This window comes from Anser brachyrhynchus (assembly GCF_964034855.1).
Source record: "Anser brachyrhynchus genome assembly, chromosome: 21".
In the NCBI taxonomy this organism is placed as follows: domain Eukaryota; kingdom Metazoa; phylum Chordata; class Aves; order Anseriformes; family Anatidae; genus Anser; species Anser brachyrhynchus.
In genome coordinates, this window is record NC_137714.1 from 4,194,855 (window position 1) to 4,218,278 (window position 23,424).

At 46.0% G+C, this 23,424-nt stretch overlaps 1 protein-coding gene across 5 annotated transcripts in view; it reads right to left on the minus strand.

Moving 5' to 3' along the window:
* DISP3 (dispatched RND transporter family member 3) overlaps nucleotides 1-23,424 on the minus strand; it is a 142,380-nt gene that overhangs the window by 94,328 nt on the left and 24,628 nt on the right. For 3 of the 5 annotated variants that reach the window (XR_013941431.1, XM_080564544.1, XM_080564543.1), the window contains exons 2-3: nucleotides 20,138-20,261; nucleotides 5,427-5,534 (exon numbers count right to left, since the gene is read on the minus strand). Coding sequence is in view for 3 of the 5 variants with exons in the window: in XM_080564544.1 (XP_080420670.1) it covers nucleotides 5,427-5,534; nucleotides 20,138-20,261 (232 nt within the window). In the remaining 2 variants the exon portion in view is untranslated. Of the gene's footprint in view, nucleotides 1-5,426; nucleotides 5,535-10,521; nucleotides 10,549-20,137; nucleotides 20,262-23,424 lie in introns of those variants that run through there. The other 2 variants (XM_080564546.1, XM_080564545.1) reach the window with 2 other exon arrangements.

Sequence of the window (23,424 nt, forward strand, 5' to 3'; positions counted from 1 at the left end):
TGGGGACTCTACTGAGAACAGACGGAGTCTGCAGGAAAATGTGGGAGGCAGGTGGCTGTTGGTAAGACAGGATCACTGTAGCACATGGGAAGAGCAGAAGCAAGATGGACCTTGTTTTGGTTAAATCTCACTGGATCCAGCGAGTAGACCTGCTGTCTCTGAATCAGGCTAAATCAAAGAACACTTATATGTCTCTGTTTGGCACAAACTGAAGCAACAGAGGTCACCGTTCAAATCACAGACAAAGACAAGGGTTGAGCACGAGCTACAACTCACAGTTGTGAACTTTATTGTAGACTAATGGTTAGAGGAGCATTTCTGTGTGTGTGTGTGAACAAGAAAAATAAGAAGATGAAAAAGAAAGATAATGAGAGCTGGATCATATCACTAGGAGCAGTTAGAACATCAAGGGAAACCTAAAACAAACAAAAAGAGAGAAGTGATACTAGAGAAAAGTGTGATTATAGAGTCCTCCCCTCCTAAGTGTTACTAACAGCTAGAGAGAGTTAAAAGCAGAGTAAGTGGGGAAGCAGGAGTTGGGGAGTCCCTGCTCTTGTGGCGTAAAGACTTTTCTACCATTATAGCGTAACACGTAGAGGGTATACAAGCAGCAGGCGCTTAAATGAGTTTCAAAGACCTGAAACACTGGACCCACTCATGAGGATCTGATTCTTTTTCTTTTTGGCAGTGGCATCCCCATTAGCCAACAGTACCTGAGCAAGAGAAAAGCACTTACAGAATAGCACTGCTGAAATTTTAGTGCCCAAGATGCAGAACTCTTGGATTCTCTTGGATCCTCAGTAACATCAGCAAGAGGGCAGCAATCAGTGACCCCAGGAACAGCTGAGAGCTCTGCTGAACTGCATTCTTAGCCTGGGAGCTCACAGTGATCTGTACGTCATGCGTACAGTCTGCTGTATGACAAACATATTGAGAGGATCTATGTGATTCTTAATCCGCGTAGGCTCAGGAAGAGACAGCACAGACACGCTGAACTATTTGGGGAATAAAATTAGTAGCAGGCTGTGTTACACAACCATTTCAGCACAGTGACTTATCAGTTGAGGAGAACTCAATTTACAAACAGAAAACATACGAGGAAAGTCAAGACTGTAAGCAAAGCATTAACAGAAGAGCGCAGTAATGAGACGCTCATGTAGGAGGTGATTGGCTGATCCATGTGGTAAAGAGCAGCACAATGTGGCTACGGGGAAATAGCAGGAAGAGATTAAGTGCTGACACTGAAGTGCTATTTCCAGCTGACATTTATCTCTGCCTTGGAATTCCCAGTTGGAGAGAAGAGGTGACAACAAACAGGAGAAATTTACACTGGCCACTTTATGCAAATCTAACCTTTCTGCACCTGCCAGGTGGGAAGCATTTATTTACTCTCTGGCTGCCTGGCTAAATTGGCAGAAGCAGCGAATCTGAACAGAATACAGAGAAGGTCAAAGGAATGTGGCTCATGACTGTAATTTCAGGACCTGTTACAGGCATTACAATTTTAATGTGGCAGTTGAGAGATATACAGCATAGGCAAATGAACTGGCAGAAGACAAGTGCATGTGCCAGTGTATTCTTCCACATGAGGATTTCATTGCTCTCTGGTGCATAGACTCGGAGATGCTAACCTGTTTCGCAGCCCTTTCCTGTGTCTTGCTCATTAAGGACCTCAGCAAATTCCTCTAGCTCAAGTACAAAGAGTGATTAATTTTGGACCATGCAGATCTGAGTTCAATCTCCTTTGTCACAAAGACTTTTCAAGATGCGAAGATGTAAAGCTGAGCAGTAACTGCGAGATGTCCCAGTCTGGGGATGAATTTGTTACAATTTTAAATAGAAAGATAACTTAAATGTACACTATCAAAATAACGAGTTCATACTGCACTCTAACAAGTGAAACATAAATTCTTGCCACCCTAGAACAAGATTGCCCTTTTTTTTTTGGCATGCTAAATATCTTTGCAATATATAGTCATGTTCAGCTTTTTACATTAAAAAGACTCCTTTTGTTCATGTAAACAAAATGCAGCCATCTCTTGGGTAGGAAGTAACACAAGAGCTCTGTTCATTGTACAGAAGACCAGAAAATAAGTAAAGGCTGTCATATCTGCCTAACAGTATAGGGGAAGACTTCAGATGGGCTGCAGGTGCCTTTGCACCATAATGAAACACGGTCATGACCCAGGAAATTAAAAACAATGCCCTAAAAGTAAAAATATCCTGAATTCTCTATCTTCCAGCTCAAGAATGCAGTTGCACAGCCCTGCTAGCAGTGTGCTGCAGATGTACCCTGCTGAGGCACTGCTTCAGTCAAGGCACAAAGGATAATGTCACATTTTCCAGCTCAGTTTGTGCTAACCACCAGCATCCCCCAAAATCTCACTAGCACTTGTACACTCAGCACAAAGCCTGCGTTTTCAAACAGGACTAACAACTCAGGACCCTACGGACATAATGCCTTCAAGGGATTAATTTCTGAAAAGTACTCAGATCTTCCTGCAGCTTTAAGGTATCAGTGGCTGGGCACCCAAAAGCACTAGATACTTGTGGATAAGAGGGCTGCTGAGAGCCAGCATGTTTTAGAACTTCCTGAAGTCTCTTGATTTCAAAATCTAAGTCACTTTACATCCTACCAGATTGGTTTATCAAACAGGACATTTTCATCAATAAGGGCTTTGAGGCTTCTGACCGTAGGTGGCACCGGGGTCAAACGTCCAAGCTTTTCACTGCCCCTGTGAAAGACAGGAATTGACTTCTGAACAAAACAAACCATCTGTGGCATCTTGTTCCTCTAAGATCTCCAGGGTTTTAAAAAGAAGATGAAATAACGCAACGTTCACAGTAAACACCATTGAAATGGGCAACGTTTCAGCAAGTTCACTGGTTCCTCAGCTGATAAACCATCACTGTGCAACATTAGGACCAAAGCAAATGGCATTACACTTCAGGGCCTCATGCAGACAGAGCTGACAGGTTCCCAACGCTGTCCTACAGATTTCAGGGTTCTTTCAGCAGCTGTCATTCAGCCTCATTTTGCTTAGTGCACAAGAACCGACAACAGCCCGAGGTGATCTGGTTGCAGGGCACACCAGGGGCGTATTTCTGAATGGGGCACACCCCCACGTTGCCCCTGCCCTGCATCTCTGCCTGGCTGTTTTTGTGTAAGAATGGGAAAAAAAAGAAAGATTTATGAAGGATCAGAAAAAGAAAAAGAAAGAAAAGCAGAGAAAGAAAAATCCCACAGGATAAAAGAGCTGAGAAATTCAAGGTAGTTTTAAAGCAGTTAGTGAAGTCAAGGGCCCAAGCTGACCTGAAGTCACAGCAGTGAGAAAGGAAATGGACTTTAAAGGACAGGCTGAGATTTTCAAAGCCTTTTCAACAACTTGGATGTTCATTTCCATTCATTTTATTGGATTCTGGCCAACAAAATCCTGTGGGCTGCTCTAATTCTGGAGGTCTGAATTCTGAAAAGAGGATCTAGACTTTGCTTTATTGTTTATAATTTTTTTATAGACCTCTATAAAGAATCAGTGCAAATAACAACCCTTTCCTACATCATCAGAGATTCTGAAGGGTCAAGAGTTGCAGGTTGCAGAAGAATCATCGCAGAGGATAAAAGGGAGTTACAAAGAGACTCCAGAACAGTAGAAAGGTGCCTGGCATTCATGGTCTTGTGGCTCTGTTGTTTTCCCCCTTTTTTTGCCGCAATGGCTCCTTAAAATGTATAGTATTAGATCATATTTCCCCTGAGTTACCGGAGTCACTGCAGCAGTGTATGGAAAAGCAGGAAAATTACGCTGTCTTAGGAATTTTCCACCTCATTCCTATCACATAGTTATTTCATCACCTCACTACACCTTGGTCTGAAGGCAGTATCCAGCCCCAGGCACTTTGCACTGTACAGGACTGGCAGCTCCTCCACGGGACTAAATGCTGAGAACTGGCTGTCACGGAAGTCCACAGTATTTTGAAGGACTTCTCATATCCCATAGGCTCATGGGCTTCTCCCATCCCAATTCCTGACACCACAAACAGCCCACCAAATGCAGGTTGTTTCTCTTTCCTGTGCAATAGTGGAAAACTGTTTCTTCTGTTTTACGGTTCTCATGAGCTCCAGGTTTACGACGGCTTGGGGCTTCGGTTCTGTCAGGCTGCTGGCTGCCCAGCAGGTAAAGAAAGCAGTAAGCGGAAAGTAATTGATAGCAGCAGGTAGCTCCAGTAAGTTTCATAATCAATACAATTTATAGCTGAGACAGCTCCAAACACTGAAGCAGGGAAGCCCAGCTTAATGTGTTTATAACCTTTCTCATTTCTTTTTGCTCATTTTTATTTCCTTACTTCTTTCAGTAGTGTTCAAGTACTAATTTCTCCATGGACATAACAAGCTCATGCTTCATTCACCATTGTCTTACAAATGCCTTGTAAATTGATTTACCTGTATGGCAGAGGGGAACTGCCCTAGATCTCTAGGACAGAGAAGAGATAAGACACGTGGCCTTAATCTCAGCAGAAAGTAATTTAATTTTTTGTGGTTGTTTTTATTGGATTTAAAGTGAGCATAAATGAGTAAAAATCAAATGAAAAAGAATTACCCCCCCGTCCACTGCATCCTTCCCTCTCCCCCCCCCAAGAAAAAAAAAGGTATAGGGAGGAAGTGATCATTAAAACAAAGAGTTTTCATCAATAAATGGTTCCTTAATTTCCAGCATGTGTAGAAGGAAGGATGACTTCAGTAGTTCTGATGTCAGGACACTGTATGTAGATTTCTCACACGCACCTCGTATAGTTTTTCATGTCTTAATTTCTCCGCTCACAAAACAGGGATAGAACATATCATTCCCTCCTTGTGGAGGGTTTATTTACCTCATGCACACTGAGATCATGCAACAAAAAGTACTCATTATTTAAATACACGTTCTCTCTGTACTAAAAAACACAATTTGCAACTGTTCTGACAGGTGACATAAAACAAATCAACAATAAATCAAGCGGTTATGGCTTTCTGACAATGACCAAAGACTGCATCAAGAAAGACGGGAGATGTTTCCAAGTTTTCTTGATGGATCCCAGTTTAAATAGTTTACTGCTCACACCTAAATGTTCCAGCTGACTGTGCCAAGCACCCTTCAGACATCCTGCCAGTCTTGTTATTGCATGCACACACACTCACAGTTCTGAACTCTGACAGTCTCTTCTGTCCTGGTGTTCGTGTGAGCTTTAATTAACATGGTAAGAGGCGCCTCAAGAGGTCAGATTTGAAGGGCAGGAAAGCAGTGGTAGAACTAGGTGTTACAAGGACTTTCTAATGTTTTTGCACAGACAAATTAGGATGCAGGAAGGAATCAACCGATATTTTCCCCATGGCACAGCAGAAAAATTACCATGCAGTCCCAGAAACGTGTGCTATGTGTAGCACCTCCTACCTGAAACCCACTGTAATATCCAGAGATTCTCTTGCACATCCTTTTCTGGTGAGTTGGGTACCGAATCTTTCTCCTTCTCAGCAACTTCTGCTTCCCAATATGATTCCTCTGGAAAAGGAACAGCATCAAATTGATTACATGAAGAAAGTGGGTACAGCAAATTTTTCTCTGTATCAAGAGCATTTTTCTTCTTCATTTTTAGCTGAAAAGGGAAATGGAAGAGCTGATATTCAGTTCTTTCAAAACTTTTCACAGAATCATGATCAATATTTTTCAATACAAAGACAAACAAAAACAAGTTTTAACCTGAAAAAATGTCTGTCGTGTTAAATATAAAAAGCTGATAATTATTTCAAATAGTCAGATGGAGAATAGTCATACTACAGAATCATGAAAAGTCCATATTTGTCAATTAACAACACTTTTCGGGAAAGTTTTCATTAAATGCCATTTTCCAGTGAGTAAAAAACACACACTTTTCAACGTAATGCTAAAATTAGTCTCAGGTGAAAGAGTAAAGCTCAGTAGAAGGCCTGTTCCATGCAGGATGTCTCATTGTGTTCCAGTGACTCAGCGACCTCAGACATGCTTCCAAGCTGCTAGATGTTCTTCTAGAACTATTACATAAACTTTTCCTTCTTCGATAAACCTTTTTTTTTTATATAATATTGTTTAGGAATAAAAAATATAGGCAGTTCCATCTGAGGAATGCAAACCAAGGGCATTAGAATTCAAGGTATCCCATTTAAACAATCACTTGTCCTCATACACAGACTAGCAAGTGTCAGGAAGGCAATCTCTAAAAATACAGACTCCCTGCTGCTACAGGACAGAGGTACAGTCATAGTTAGATGGCTACTTCTGAAAAATTTTCAGAAGAAGTTACCTCAGCCTTTTTACTGTGAGAACCACGGCCTCCTTGAGCTTACTATGAGAAGGTTTTCTTTGTGACTGGGACAAGTTTCGTGGGACAAATCTTCCTAGGGGGATAAAAGTGAGAAGCCTCCAGTCAGGACCCGGACAGGAGTTTAATTCTCCCACGTGCAAAGATCCAGCCCCAAAAGCCTAGGTGTGCTCCAGGCCCCACTGACAAGCTCTCAGGAGGATGCTGAAAACTATTTGAGCCGCCCATTGTGCGATTCTGTGATTCTGTGATTCTGTTCCTGAGCCATGAGCAGGGACATTTGTCTTCTTCCCTGGGAGCAGTGCAGAACCAGCCATGTTTCATGATACGCATCGGAACAGGACTCCTCAAGCAACGCCCAACAGCAGCAATGCCAGGAAGAGATACTGCATCAGGAAGAAGATTTCCCTTTCGTTTTAACACATTTTAAACGAATGAATAATTCATCCTGGATGACTTTGAGCTGAGGCGACTCTCCATGTTACCACCTGATTATATGTTCCATAAAAAGAGATGACAGCAATTTATCTCTTTTCTCTTGCCTGGTGGGCTCATGGGGGGATAAATATGCTGCCACCAAACTGGAGTGATGAATCATCCCTCAGAGCAACCAACGACATTTTTAGTGATTTGGCATTTAGTGCTTCCCAGCGGGAGTGGTAAAGAGAGGAACATCAGCATAAACCTTCAGGAAAGGAGGGAAAACTATGGGCAATGGAGGGCTTTGTTCCCTCTGTTCATCTCCATAGGATTAATTCATTGCTGAATACCCAGCAAAGGCACCCGGGCAGACGAGCCTTTCTCCTGAAAGCAGTGGAGTCTGTAAAGATCAGGTGCTCACACTGCTGTCTAGTGTTAAGGAAAGCAACTAATAAGTCTTAACCTGTTTTATTATTGATTGAACAGTGGGTTTAGGCTGGAGAAGAGCTCCGTTCAACATTCCCCAGAATCACGCTTCTTTCCCCTGGGTCACTTGTATAACAAGTTGTATAGCATGTGCCAGTCTTTCAGCTGGAAAATGGGAGTGAGAGAGATTTGTGCTGGGCATTAAAGCACGCTTAAAGGCGAGAAAGGACTTTAAGAGGGTGCTGCTCTGGCTAGAGGGGCTCTGTTCTTTTACCCATGCCCACTTAGGCGAACCTGAGCCTCTCCCAGGAGGGGACCGTTAGCTCTGCCAGCATGGGGCTTTTTGGATGATCTGAAGCCACCAAGCACAGATCTGTCAGGGTAAAATCTGAGAAGCGAGGGCTTCCTTTCTTAAACAACAAGATGCCCTGATATTACTGCAGTCCTTTATGGGACATCCCTTATGTTTATGGGCACATAGATAACGGTTGTCATGCTACACCAAGCCAACGGCAGCCAAGCGCCCAGTGCTCTTGCCCCCAAACAACACATCCTGGCTGTAAGTTCTCTCCCCTTGCTGCAGTCCCTCTCCCACACGGCCTCATGCTGTGCTCTGCCGCCAGATGCACCCACCAGCACAGCAAATGAAACATTTCCTCGTGGACATATTGTGCTGTGCACATCCACACCTCTAGTGCCTTTACCTTCACACTTTGTTCTGCTGTCTCTGTCCTCCCTGCTACTCCCAGCCTGCAAGGGGCTGATACAGCATGTAAATGTGCTACAAAGACACATCCTCCCCGCCCCCGTGCTGGCTATGGGGAACATAAAACACAGCAGAGATTGCTGCTATTTTATTATTTATGAAGCTTTGGTTATTTCATGTATAAATAATCCATGACTGCAAAGTGTTGCTGGCACCGTAATTGAATATTCATGAGGTATTTTTGTTGAGAATTTTCACCGTCATTGCAAACCCAGACACAAAAATAAAAATCATCATAATAAAAATTTCATCTGTCATTTCACAGTTTCAACCTCTGGGAAAGAAAATCTCTCTCTCTTCCACCCTGAGGAATTCCTGAGACAGGGGGAACGAAGCAGTGGGGTTAATCTGGAAGGCAGGTTCATGCTGCATTGGAAAGAAGCAGGCACATCCTGCATCCAGCTCTGCCTGCTGTCTCTGAACGTTGTCAGGATGCTTCATCTGTGGATGTTTGCTGTCTGCAAGGAGCAAATGCAAATTTCCCCCTCTCCTTCCTAGAAACATCTCTCTTTTCAGGTTTAATCTTAGCCAGAACCTTGACAGAGAAGCACCCAAGTGGGATCGCTCGGCAAGCAAAATGGAAGCATGTTGCTGCCACCCTGTGGAAAATGGTAGCCCCCAGTTTTTGGGACCACTAGAGATTCACAAAGCTACAGCTAGTACAGTGGTTACAAAGATCTGTGAGGCAGTCGTTGTCTTGGTGAGACCCAGGGGTGAATAAGCTGGGGATTTTCCTTGATGTAATTGTAGGATTTGCAAAGAAGAGGTTTGGGTGCTTTGCAGGAATGATCAATGCTGCCTGTGCTATACCCATGGTGGACAGGAGGCACGTGCAGCAAGGGGATGGAGCACTACTGCTGCACGGGCTCTCATGGACAACTTTGGCAAATTCCTGGATGCCTGCAAAGAACAAGTGTCTCTTGCATCCCAGGATAGTCTACCGTGCGGTTTTACTTGCTTGCCGTGCTGCGATTCCCTCTTTCTTCTCCCAAGGTTCTTTATTCACTGTGCCCTTCAGCTCCTTCTATTCCACCCCCAAAAAGGCAAATGGGGACCAACCAAAAGATAGCAGACACTTCCCTTTGCATGCTTTTTCTCCATATCTTCTGGTCCTGCTGGTGAGGAGGCTCTGCAGCTGCCCGCACGGCACATGCCCCCTGCCCCTTACCATCCACTGTCCCAGTTCTCCCCTGCATGTTCCTCCATGTCACAGCTCCTTCATTTCCAATTCTGTGAAACACTGTGCATTGCAGAGAAAGCAAGCAGCAATAGGAGAGACAACATGTTCCCAGTCCTTCTCACCCAGCCTCCTCGAACCCAAAGAGGGGCACACGAGCACCTAGCAGCCAGCTCTGAGATCCGGAGCCACTCCATTCTGCCACGGCCCACACGCATGTGGGGTATGTGAGGCTGTGTCCCATCAGCACATCACAGACGGGGACAGAGCTCTCAGGCACTTTGCCTTCCAGAGTGATTTATGGGCCCTGTCAATCCAGCAGACTGAACCGCAGAGACAGCTGGAGCGTGCAGCACAGAGCAGCAATCCATCACCACCGGGTGGGAGTCACCCAGGAATCTATCAAGAGCTTCATCATGGTGACATCTTTGCAGAGGCAGAAAGAGAAACAAAGGAAAAAGGAGACAGAGAGTGAGCCAAGAGTGGAAAATCCACCTGGCTTTTCTCAGAACTTCAAAGCTACAAAAGAAAAACACAATTACAGACACAAAAAATATTTTTGGTGTTTGTAGTGACTCAGGTGGACCTGCTTTAGAGCCACAAATGACAACGTTTCACACAGCTGGGCAGGGTGCTCTGGTGCCAGCCATACAAGCAGCAATCAGAGATTGCTTTCCCATTTGCTAGTTACAGAGCTTCGTGGTAGTTATTAATCATTTCCAGGTATGACAACTGGATGGTTTTGACGGCAAAGGCATTTTATTGTTGGGGAGATGCCACTGGCAGAAGGAATTAGCCCCCAACTCCACCGCAGAGGAGAAAGATGATGCCCTGTACTTGAAGAAATCAAAAGCAAGCTGCAGCATTTCACTATATGGCTGTGGGGTTTGTACTGTAACCTAAAGCTGACTCCTCAGCAGGAGCCAACCTGCTGCCCTCAAATGCAGTTACGCGTGTGACCCGAGACCCACAAGGACATCTGCGTGTATGAAGTCACAGTAACATACAGGATACTTACACGAGGCCCGCATATACCCCCAAGTCCAGAAAAATGAGTGTACAACGGTTCAGCACATACAAAGGACAGGGGCACACGCAGAGATGTAACTGTGTGGAATCTACCAGCATGGTAGGAATGCAGAAAGCAAACTCAGAGACGCACAGAGATGCACGGTCCCCTGAGTGGTGCCATGATCAGTGCAAGAGCGTACATTGTCTTTCTTTGATCTACAACTCACCAATAGGAAATATGTCAAGTTCTCCAGTAAAAAAGCTTCTCTCCATCTCCAAACTCCATAAGGAAACCAGGGAGTGTGATTTCTCCCAAATTGGTTAGACGTTAGGGAGGGAGGTAAAGAAAAGAAGTGAGCATCTGCTCTTGGAGAAAAGCAAAGCAATTTACCTTTGAATAGGAAGCAGCAGAACAAAGCGCATTATTTCTTTTTGCTCCAGGGACAGACACTGATGTTGTTTTGAGTCATGCTGATTACAGGTTAAGCAAGTGTTCCCAAAGCTGAGGAAAGGTAGAGGATGTGTTGGGACCTCTCAGAACGCTATAAATCAGCTGAAAATCTGCCAAAAAAAATAATAAATCAAATGATCAAAAGGATTCAGGAGCTGGGAGTAGGGGCAACAAATGCATTTGGGCATCACAATGAGGATTAGGCTCAGATAGGGGTCTGAGAGATAAGAGAGATGGGGGCGTGGGTCAGGGAGAGGAAAGGTCATGGGAGGAAAGCAAAGGTGGGCACGAACTGGAGCAGTGGCAGAGACTGCCCAGGAGGCTGAGGGCAGGACACTTGGGCTGGAGAAGAGGAAGTACCTGGGACTGTGAAGGAAGCATTGGGGACTTGGCAGGGGCCATGGGCAGGGACACCTCCCACCAGCCCAGGCTGCCCAAAGCCCCATCCAACCTGGCCTTGGACACTTCCAGGGATGGGGCATCCACAGCTTCTCTGGGCAGCCTGTGCCAGGGCCTCACTGCCCTCATAGTGATGAATTTCTTCCTTGCAACTAATCTAAATCTACCCTCTTTCAGATAAAAGCTATTACCCCTTGTCCTATCGCTACATGCCCTTATAAAAAGTCCCTCTCCAGCTTTCTTGTAGGCCCCCTTTAGGTACTGGAAGGCTGCTATAAGCCTGGAGCCTTCTCTGCCCCAGGCTGAACAACCCCAACTCCCTCAGCCTGCCTTGACAGCAGAGTTGCTCCAGCCTCTGATCATCTTCACGGCCCTCCTCTGGACTCACTCCAACAGGTCCATGCCCTTCTTGTGTGGGGGGCCCCAAGGCTGAACTTGGCTCCTCTGGGGTCCTTTGCTTGCCTCTGGCAGACCCTCTCCCCAGTTCAACCATCCCCACAGACAGCAGGTACCCACACGCCCTGAGGAGACATTAAAGTATGGGGGCTATGATTTCCAGTGTCACAGGGCCTGCTTTTACAGCACAAGACAGGCTGAGCTGTGTCTAGCTTACCTCCAGCAGATTCTCCGGTGCCGTCTGAGTCACACGGACTATGTGGAGCCATTTGAGTTTATGATCCTTTTATCTCTCTGACCAAGGGATCATAAGCTGCTTCCCCCAAGAAGAATAATGAAGCCTCATACATTACACATCCCCCAAAGGACTTAATTCCCCTTAATCTAAGGGGAGGATTTGCCTCCAGTCCCAAGCCCTTTTATTATCCATTTGTTGCTCCATCTGTAGCACAGATCATAAAGGATTTTTTTTTATTTTTTAAGTCAACCTTTGCTTGGGCCTCATTAAGGCCTTACACAAAGTCCCAGGCTGCTCACAGCTCAGAGAAACAGAATAAGACAGAGGCAGTGAAGCCTGTATGGCCTCATCCTCCCTCATAACAGCGCATGGCAAGGACAGGGAGATGTCTGGCTCATAACCAGAAAAATGAAATGATGGGTCAAGAGGAACACAGCAGTGACACTTACCCTTCCCTCAGACCCATGCTTGCACTGAAATGGGCTGTTCTGACAAACGAGAATGGTCCTGGTTTGGTGAATTATGGCTATTCACGCTGCAGGAGCAGCAGGAGCACCAGCCAGTGAGCCAAGATTCCTCTGTGCTACACAAGGTACAAAAATACACGAAAGAGATTGCTCCTGTCCCTGAGAGCATGCCCAGTGCTCAGCTTATTTTTAAATACGGGAGGCATGCACAGCCTGCTGCTGTGATGGGCTGTGGCTACTGGAGGAGCCTGCCTCCTTCCCTGATCCACAGCCTGGCTCTGAATATATTGCTGTGCTATTCTCTGCCTCTCTCTCCTCAGCTGCAAATTGGAGCCCTACCATTCAATACAGTGGATTACTTTCAAGGGACTAGGTGCCATAACGGTACAACTGAGCACGTAATGAGGATTCGAGAGGGTTAAACAAGACACTGCTTTCTCTTCTTGCATAGCGTCTGTGTGCTAGCCAGAGGGGATACATGTCCATGTAACAGGCACCCCTTCAGTGCAGTTGCCCTGACTCCTCTATGAGCTGTGTGCGTATACATGTACGTGCTGCTGCCCCCAAAAGTGCTGCTGCTTTATTTTCTTCCTTTGCTGTTCTCCTCACTGGGCTAGAAACTGGCACTGAACTGAAAGTAATTTCCTTTCTTTTTAAATAAATAATAATTTAACAATGCATGCTGCTGAATTCATTCTTGCATCAAAGGGGAGATGATTGCACTTCCCAGGCCGGAAAGGCAGAGAAGGGAGGAAGACACAGCTTTATAATTAAATTTGCTTTTCCTCCTTTCTTTGTGCGTCTCATTAAAAGAAAGAGTAAAAAAATGAAATAGAGAAAAGCACACACAGAACCTTGTTTCTCAGCCTCGGGAGAAAGGCAAAACTCTCTTGTTTGTCTTTTGCTGCTACTTCCATGCAGCCTCACGGATAACCCGGGTGAGAGCCTTTCAGTTCGGTGGGGGTGCCCAGCAGAGTAGGAGAAAGCACAGCAGGAAAAAGCACAGCCATTGCTGCTGCTGTCTGGGGAACGAGCAGAGAGCTGAATCCCCAAGAACTTGCTGTACATTTTCTTTGACACCTGACACACATAACATGCTATTAGGGGCACTATTCACACATGGTAGAGCCAAAGTGCCACAGCAAAGGGCGCTGTGACATGCTTATGATTATTAGGCGAGTCACTGGCTGGCTGTGCTGACAGAGCCGCTGCTCTTCCTGCCTGCTCTGTCTGGGGCCTCAGTTTTACATGCTGAGGCTGACCAGAAGCACCCCACTCACAGAAACCACTGGCATAGAGCCCCCCCAGTACCATGACTTCTCTGGGAGGCACTGACTCTTGTAAGCTATGGCACTAGCAGAGTTTGACGAGCATCCCTGCAGCTCTGACCAACCTCCCCTGTCCAGCGTGTGCTGGGGCTGGGGCCCTGGAAGCCAGCCTGAATCCTGCAGCGTCTGCCTGGAGGGAACACCCCCCCGGGACTGGGGATTACTCACCCTTAAAGAAATTCACTGAATAAGTGAACAGCATGAAACACTCTCATTCAATCAATGCAAACAAGCACGCTGCAACTCTCTCCATAATGACCCTACACTCACAGCCATCTTTCTCCGTGGAAAAATAAATGGTTCCGTATTAAGGAGGCTTTGCCAAGTATAGTTTATGAGAATAACAAAAACGCTTTCCTTAATAAAAGGAAAGCTATTGGAACTTATGTACCTAGATATTGCCTAGGTTAACTCCTTCAGAACATCCTCTTATCTCTACTTTGGTGATCTCTGTCATAGCCTGGGTGCTGCACAGGCTTACATCCTGTGCATGGCATCCACACTGGCTTTAATCCCATGGAAGGACATCCCCTGAACTTGAAAGCAGCTCACTTTCAGCAGGGACTTTGGTCCAGGAACTGTTTGAATTCTGTCTCTCTCTCTTCCCTTTCTCCTTTTGTGTACAGCAAGTTCTCTTTGCACCTTTACTATTTAGTATGGCAGAAGAGGAGGAAATCACCTTCAGCTTTCCTTGCCATCTGCATCCCAATTGCTCCGGTGGGATTTGGGCTGCATTCCAAATTGTTCCACTTGCAGTGGATCTGGGGCACAGGGAGGACAAGCTGACTGGGACACGTCTCAGTGGATAAGACTCCAGAGCAGCTCGCTTCTGGAGCCTTTCTGTTCTGACTACTGTAGTTACGGCTGGCTAGGGCTGCTGAGCGCTCTCCTTCATGTCACCCTACAATTTACCTGCCAATCTGCAGCATGGACTGCTTAAAACAGAAAGCCCCCCTACAGACAAAATTCAAACACAGGGAAATAATAAAAAATACAAAAGTGGCATCGCTGTGCATTATAAAATAATGAAACTGTTTTTTTCAATTTGTTTCTGCCCCAGATAGTGGCAGTGATCAGCACTTTACTAAAGATGCTTCTTCCACATCCTGGCATATGTTATTACTGTTATTAATAGCGAGCCATTCCCGGGGGCAGCACTCTGTGCAGGTACATTTATTTCCTTCACAGCCCTGTCACCCCCTTGCTGGTGCTCCAGCTCCCTGCAGCACACCCCACTACGAGGCAAGGGGGGCACATGAAGCTCAGGCACCAGCCTACCACGCTCCAGACACAGCCCAGCCTCATTCTGTCACTCAGGATGTGCCTGTTGTTAGTTTTATATCGCCATAATTGCATTGCATGTGCCTCATACCACTGCTATTTCCTGTTCCTTTCTCCTAAATCAAGACTGCCCTTAGGAGGGATAAATAGTTGGACACCACCTCCTTCCCTCTGAGCCAGCAGGAATGGGAGTTTTCAGAACTTGCTGCTCGGCAGCGAGGCAAACTTTCTCTTTCTCCCAGGAAAGCAAAACTTTCTTGTTTCTGAGTGCTGACTTCTGTCCTCTGAGCAGGACTCGACCCGTGTATTTCTTGGGACAAGGGCAGGAGGGCTGCAATAGGCAGGTGCTTGCTCAGGTGTTACTGCAACCACACAGCCTCGGGCTCCCAGGCACTGCCTCACAGCAGGCCCAGGCGTACAGACGTGAGCAAGTAATGAACTGGGACTTAATATAATGTGTAACAGAGATGGAGTAACCACCCTCCAGCCAACCAAGGCGAGAGAAAATGGACAACTGTATGCCTCTGATTCTCCACTTCCCACTGCTTAACTTACCTACCTCAACTGCAATCTCTCCAAGGGACTGACAACGTGTTTCAGTATGTAATACAGCAGGAACATGCCCTTTGGGACTGCATGTCCTGTCACAGCAGAAATCACAGTGATAGCTCAGCCTCAAATCTGGCAAAACAAGAGCAAGGGAAGTTTCTTGAGAGAAACTCCCCACCTGCACAATGCCCTGAGTCTGGGTTCAAAATACACAAGGTACATTCTCTCCTGAGACAAATGCGCCGAGCGCCTTTCCTTTCCTCAATCTGTAGGATGTAACAACTTCTGGGGGTCACATTTGCCTTCCCTGTGTGGGAAGAGGCTCTGTGCAGTCACTAACGTGCTAACTCCGTCCGCAATGCAATCCGGAACTTGTGAGCGCTGGAGAAATCAATACAAGCGGGCAGTTCAGCTGCTCTTTGCCCACTGGCCATGTTTGTCAGCAGCACAAGGGAACAGTGTAGAGCCGTTTAATAACACAGCTCATTAGGCTTCTGACAACAGGGTATGATGGAACTGAGCCCTCAAACATTGAGCCTCGTGAGTCTATTTGTATGTGCACTTTCAGGTTGGGTATGTTACATTTCCCAGCATGTGAGGAATGCATATCGGGCACAAGATCCAGAGGGAGATTCCCTGGGGAAACGCTGTAGGAATTCCCCTGAGGGAACAAAACAGAACGCTCAGGAAAGTGCTTGGAAAACAGCTTACATGAAGCAGGTAGAGATGACCTAGATGTGACAGCTTCCTAATGGCGAGAAAGCTGGCAGAGCTCGGTTTTATCAGGGTTCCTCCAGAAGAACCACTTCTGGCTGCTCTGCTCTAGGTCACAGTTATCCTTGCCCCAGGCTCTTGGCTCTAGGCTTCTCTGTTGCTTCAAATACCAACACTCATTGAGAAGCAGAGTTGCAATGAACGGTCAGAATCGGGTTCATAGCACTCTGCCAGTTGTGTTGAAAAGTCTCACTGCAAACTTAGAGGTGGTTTCCACATGAGGGGAGCCAAGGCCCTGCACCAGCTAGCGAACAGAACGGCGAGGAAACAGGCTGCCTCATTCCTACGAGCCTAGCCACCTAAGCCATTGTATGCTTTTAGAAAGACACCCAGCACCAATTCAAGGAGTTCCAGTAACAGATTCTCCACTACAATCCTAGGCAAGCTGTTCCAATACCTCATTATTGCATTGTCGAAATTTTATTTCCAGTCTAAGTAAGACTAGATACCCTTCTAGCTATTTAACTTCCAGGCACCAGATCTCACCATGGCCACTGTCTGCTAGATTAATGAGCTTTCTATTATCAGAAATCTCTCTCCTTGTACTTAAAGGCTGTGATCAAGTCACCTCTTTAGCTTCCTTTGTATATACCAGATGCAACTCCTTGGCACCGTCACATCTCACAGAGTTGTATAAGGATGAATATGTACAAGTCGTGGTTCTACAATGACAGAAAACAGACTTGCCAGAAGTGCAGTCATTATTCAGAGCTGTTCACTGAGTTTATCTGCTCTGGACATAAAATTCTGATAAAAAGTCACTGGCTGGAGCAGCTATTCCATTGCGGTTGGTCAGCTAAGTCAGATAGAACAGTTTCAATTGAAGATCATGGAGGTGTATAAATGCTCATGTTGACTCCTCTGAGTGCTTTTGCATGCAGGCTTAGATTACTTTTCAAAAACTCTGTATCAGCAAAATGCATCTGCTTCAACATTTGGGGAAGAAGTATCAGGGATAAATTCAGAGTTTCAATTTTTCCCTAATATTCAGGAGGGGTAATATGATTTTGGCAGAATGGGCACAGACTCAGTGACAAAACAGGCTCCATATTTTCAAAAGAGCTCAGCACCTGGGTGAATCCAGGCTGCTCTTTTGAAAACCAGGCATTAGCAAGGTAGGTGAAATCATGCAGTTTAATCATAGTGATTATTTACAATATGCAACCTGTTATGCCATTCTCATTCCAGCTCTTTGGCTGTTGCCACAGCTTTCATTTTGTTATTTACGTTTCCCCCTTGACTTCCTTTAGCAATGTGGCTACTTATTTCTCTTCTCCCTCTACCTCATGAGAGCTCATAAAACAGCATGACAAGCCAAAGATCTGAAATACATTAACACACATAGCAATGCCGCTGAACCAGAAGAATCAAAATTAACGCAGTTTGGTTCTTGCCTGCCCAGTCCTGGCTTTCTTATTCTCCACACAAACATCCTTCTCTCAGCTTGAAATTAGCATTCGTTTTAAATATTTTCACACTCTAAAATTGTTCCTAAATGTGCATATTAGCAGGTGGAACAACTTACTAAGTTACTCTTAGCAAGCTAACATTCATCTCAACAAAAGCCTATTATACTTAATATACATTATACTTCTTACTTCCCAGGATCATAAAACCCAGAATCAATAATGAAACCAGCATACTAACTCTTCACCTGGGACTAGAGAGATCAGGGTGTCAAAGGCGGGGGGGGAAGAAAAAAAGCATACATTTTAGGTGTGGAAGCACATTTGTGCAGGAGACATTTGTGTAAGTTTAGCAGGACCTACATGTTCACAAGAGGTGGAGAGATGCTCCTTCCACACAGGTTTCCAAACCAAATGATGTTTATAAGAACTGTCAAGACAATATTTGCTTGATCTGACAAAAAAAAAAAAAAAAAGGAAAAAAAAGTTGAAAAAAATGTTGTTCTGGTGAAATGGCACCAGAAAAAAAAAGCCAAGTCTGTCATGCTGGGACCTTGCTGTCAGACATCGAATTTAATAGGGCAACACCTTGGGTCTCTAGGCCACCTTTGGTCTTTGATGGTGACAGAGCAGGTCACCTTTGGTTGTGCCAAGAGAAGGACAGGGCTCCAACTTCTGCCCAGGCTCCTGGAGGGCACAGTGCTTGCTCTGACTGTTGGAAGGAATCTAGTACTGCTACAGTTAAATCACCTGCAAAAGCAACACTAACCGCACTTACAGAGAATCTTTTGCAGGTGTCTGTAGAGTCTGTACAGAAGAAAACCAATGTGCTGGGGGGAAAATGACCTTCGCAGAGCTCAGTCCATTCAGGTTTGTTAACACCTCTTGCTGGGGTGACTACTTGGTAAAACATTACCACCAGATCCGGGGCAGAATACAAGGTGCCTTTCAGCTGCAGACCTGTCAAGGACACAGGACTATGGTAGGCAGGAGTTTGAAAACACAGCTGCAAAATGGGAAGGGGGCTGGTGTTAGGTATTAGTTTAATCCACATCTGAGACAGAATTGGGTCAGACTCCTGAGAAGATGCACACACAGCATTGGCCAGGGAGGAGGGAGCTGGGAGCCCTTGTCTTACCTACTCACCAGCACACACAGTCCCAGGAGCGAAAGGGCTTTGCTCAAGACGTGTAATGTACAAAGTCCCACCTAGTAACGCCCAGAAGGTTTAAATTTGTTTTTGCACTGTTCCTGGGTTGTAATTGTTAAGCAAGGATCAAAGAGATTTTGGCAATTTAGTTTGAGCAGAGAAAGGAGAGAGCATGGAGGGTTTCTAAAGGGTTCAGACAGCTGAAAGACAGATAGGCGTGCTTGGGACACTTTGGGAAGTGGGACTGGGATGGGGCTATGTTCCAGCCTGGATATGCACATACTGGGGACTGGGGACTGCTGCTAGGCTGCTGCTACTGTGACGGCAAGAAGACAGTGTGATGAGCAGGGAAACCCAGCTGGCAGCCTCCATCACCAAGGGGAGCACAGGATGGCCCCTGTGGGACGCACGGTGCTCGAGCCGCGTATATCCTACTCAGATCACTGCTGCTACTCCACAGGAGAGAAGGGGTAGTGGCAATGCTTCAATACATACCTCTGCATTGCAGCAAGTACGCAGAGCCCCAGCACCCCGCAGAAGGGGAAGGGACCAATGTGTCTGGCCCCACCCCGGTCCCACCCACCTTCCCCAAAACCACAACTCAGAAATCCACTCTGGCTGGCAAGTCTCTCCCCTTCCTCCTCTCCTCCTTCTACCTACCTGTTTGCCAGGGATGGTATAACAGGGGCAGAGGATAAATCAGGTGCTATATCAGGGTATTCTATCCCTGACTGTGTAAAGAGCAGCTTTTGTGACTTCCTGATGTGATTTACCATACAATGACAACCTTTAATGTCCGCCAGTGTTATAATCTACTTTATCTTAATACAATCTTCCCCTGCTGAACCCTCCAGAGTCTTAACTGCTATTTTCAATGGAATTTTTTTTATTATTATGACTTGATACTGTGATTACTGTCGCACTCCCGCTCTTTGTGGAAGGGGAAATTAATAAGTTTTTTCTTAAGCACTTTGCACCAGAGCTGAATACCAATCAGCCCCTAAGCTGGGTTCCTGCGCCTGCTGGATTCAATTATGATCCTTTGCTCTGACTTTCCAAGATACAGCCATTTTCAGATCAACAGCATGTCAGCACATCAGACCCTGTTTCACTTGCCAAAGGTCCTCATTGCGGTGAGGAAAGGTGACAGGCACTGGGTGGGGGAATGCGTGGCTTTTCTACCATTCTCCTATGGCTACCCCATTCACAGTGATCTCCACTCACATGCCCCTGTATGAGGAAATTTGGACTCATCATGCTTTAGAGAGGAGGGTCTTCCTAAACTCTTACTCTTCTTAAACTTCTCTTCTGCTCAACAGAGTCTTCTGCCTTTCTGGTCTCCACAGGCCAGCAGTGACCTGGTCTGCAGCATTTGCCCAGAGAAGCTGTGGATGCCTCATCCCTGGAAGTGTTCAAGGCCAGGTAGGCTTTGAGCAGCCTGGTCTAGTGGGAGGTGTCCCTGCCCATGGCAGGGGGGTTGGACCTGGATGATCTTTAAGGTCCCTTCCAATACAAGCCATTCAATGATTCTATGATTTGTATAAGCAAGCAGTGAAAGGAAGGCTTACCCACAAAATGCTGTTTCTATCCTGACGATGTAATATTTCTTCCAGAACTGAGAGTGCATTCGGTCCGTCACTGAAGTACTTCACTGTGAAAGATGGCTTGCTGTCCCGATTCCTCAGCAATACACTGCAATAATTGAAAGGCAGAGAGAGCGTCATTGTTTCCATGCCTTGAGTTAGATTGTTCCCACTTTGCACTTCACCATATTGCTAGCTACGGTGCAAAGTGATTTCCTTCTACGAGGTAGCATTTCACACCTTATTTGGACAGGTGTAATTGAGCACATAAGGGTGAGGATATGCAGGGGAATACACTTGAGCTCTCATTTTCTACATTTTTTTTCTAAACGAAGGCCTGAAACGCAGGCGCTGGGTCAGCATACCCAGCATCCTACAACTGGGAACACACGTGGAATGGATGTTTAATTCAGAAGGCTCCACAGAATAGATACCCAGCCTGCCTCAGTGCAACCAGCCAAAGGCATTTCCTAACTCTCTTAAAATCACCTATGGTACAAACATCTAGATGGAACTGACTCTAAAATACTGCAGAAAGAGATCAGGGCAGAACGTGGGCATCGTGTGTGTCCTAGGCTCTTGGGGATGATGCTATAGCATTTGCCTTTCCCTTTCCAGTTCTTTCAGGACCATCAAGCCCCCCTGACCTCCCAGCTAGCCAACTGCTAAGGCAGCAGGGTAAGCACTGGCTGAGTGAGCAGCCAGGCTCAGAGCCCAGGAGGCAGAGCTAGTGCCAGTATTGACCAGGAAAACTGAAAAAAGTGAACATACTCTCTGTAATTAGTCAACTTGATGGATGTCATCAGGTTTGTTTGCTTCCTGCAAAGATGCCAATAGCCTAACAGAGCACACTTCCCCATTATGTAATAAAACCATACAGGTAATTAAAAAACTCCTGGCAGGACTACAAACAAGAACATTATCTATGAACTGTTTCAGTGGAGCAAGAGGAAATGGAAACTGAAAATTCCACTTCATTTGAAGGGAGACAGATTCAAGGGATATTTGAATAAGAGCTGGGCCAGCAAAAACTCGTATATACATCAACATCACCCTCTTTTCTGCTACACAATACCCCCTTTGGCTATTGCAGCATTTCTAAAGATCCCAAATTAAATTAGGGCCTCTCTGCACTGCTTTTATTCTATATCAACACCTTTGAGATTTTATAGAAAAACAGGCAAAAATAGGCACGTCCTATTTTTCAATTGAGAAGGAAGAGACACGGGAGTTGTCCTCTGTCTCACTGGTCAGTTCCTGAAGTGCACAGATATTCTCTTAACGCCTAGTCCAACGCTCTGCTCTGCCAGCTCGCTCAGCCCCACTCCTTTACAAGGAGTAGAGGCTGCAGCTGAGCACTGTGATGGAAGAACGCTTGGAAAGCAAGCAGTGGACAGCAGTGGCAGGCTTTGCTGGCTGTCAGATTCATCTGACTTGGACTTAGGAGGGAAAGAAGGGGCAGTGATGGGATAAACAGCCTGAAACTGTGGGCTAAGCAGGAGGTTCGGTGAGGATCTTGCACCCTGCCTCTGCTAGCAGTGAAGAGCCCGCTCACAAGCAGGGACAGAAAACAGAGGAAAGGAGGGAGAGTGCAGGAGGTGAGAGTCAGACCTCAGCACAGTTCCCTGTCGCAGTGGCCTGTGGGTGGTTTCAAATTCCATTTTATGGCTACAGCAAGCAGCTGAAGATGCAGCTGGAGAATTAAATAAGCTTACTGGCACACTGACAGCTCATTAGGTATGTAAGCCCAGCAGCACGCAGCGCAGGCTGGTGCAGAAGAGGGCACACAGCAAAGGCTTTGCAGAGGCAGCTCTCTTGCTGGGGTACCCCAGCAGCACACCACGCCGGCTCTGAACAGCTCAGCGAGGACAAGGCAGGCTGCCCGGGTCATGGTTGTTAGGATATTCATAACTGCACCGATATCCTTTCTTTCTTCCAGGGCTTTTCTCCAGAAGAACTGACTCTCCAGGTGCCTTGCAGAATATATCAGGCACCTTTTTGCTCATTACTGACATGCAGCCTCCACCTCAGTCAGCCTCTGATACTTATCTACTGACAGGGGCAAGAAGCAGAGAGCAATGTGTCCTATTTAAATGCACTCAGCACCTCATCACACCAGTGGCTGACAGCGTAATAGCTTCATACAACTCCTGCTGAAGCCAGAAAAATCTAAGTATGGGCTTCAATGAGAGCCGGGTTTGGCTGCTAAAATCACAGATTTATGACAAGTCCTTGCCAAATACTGTAAATCATTCCAATTTCCTTCCTCTAGTGTACCTGAGAAATATCACCTTCCTATCAAGGATCATGAGCAAGCAACTGTGACCTTAATGTGCATCAATATTAAAGGGCAGTTGCCCCAGACAGCAGCTTAACAGGAGATTTTGGGCAGAAAGGTCAATCACCTATGCCGCATGCAGCACAGATAACAGCAGGTTTAAGTCAGAAAGCAGCATTCGACAGCTACGGGGACATGGCTGCCTCCTGCTATTCCTGTTGGTCAGCGATCAGTTGGGAGGCCTTAGGTGACCTTTCCCTGCCTCAGTTTCCCCTCGATCACAAAGCAATTAATTTGTTAATGCTTCTGCCCCATTAAGGATTAACAGGCAGTGCTCTGGGCACGTGAGCTAGTTCTTCGCCAGGTACGGAGCCTCACACAAAGTGCTGACACGAGCGCAGATCACAACAAAATGGGATACTAGATACGCAACGGGAAGAGGCAGAGAGACACAGATGAAAGCTGTATCAATTGGGTGACTCACCAGAATCCGAACAGTCACCAGGGCTTAAGTGCGGTTTATTTATAGCTGCTGTGAGCACAGAGCAGCCAGATCTCAGAAAGAGAGCTGAGAGAGGAAATGTGTTTTTTTTTCTATTATTTTACGTCTGGGGAATGTTTCTTGCTCACAGGAAGCGATAATTAAATCAACAATTAAAGCCACAAAGATTCCTGAGTCACAGACAACAGTGCATTGTATCTGACCTCTTCTGCCGGGCTTACAAAGCTCAGAAGTGATCTTGCTGATCTAAGAAAGGTAACCCTCTGGTACAGGAAAGTCACAGGCAGACAGCTGAAGTGGGAAGGAAGCAGAGAAGCAGCCAGGCTGGCTGGAGAGGAGCGGGGTGGACGGGGACTACACCGCTTCTGCACTGCTCAGCCGGGGCCCTGATCTTCCTTGGAGGCTCTGACACTACAAATAATGAATTTTTCAAACTGCACATTGACAGAAATAGCATGAAACTACCCTGAGGTAAGCAATTTCTTCCAACAC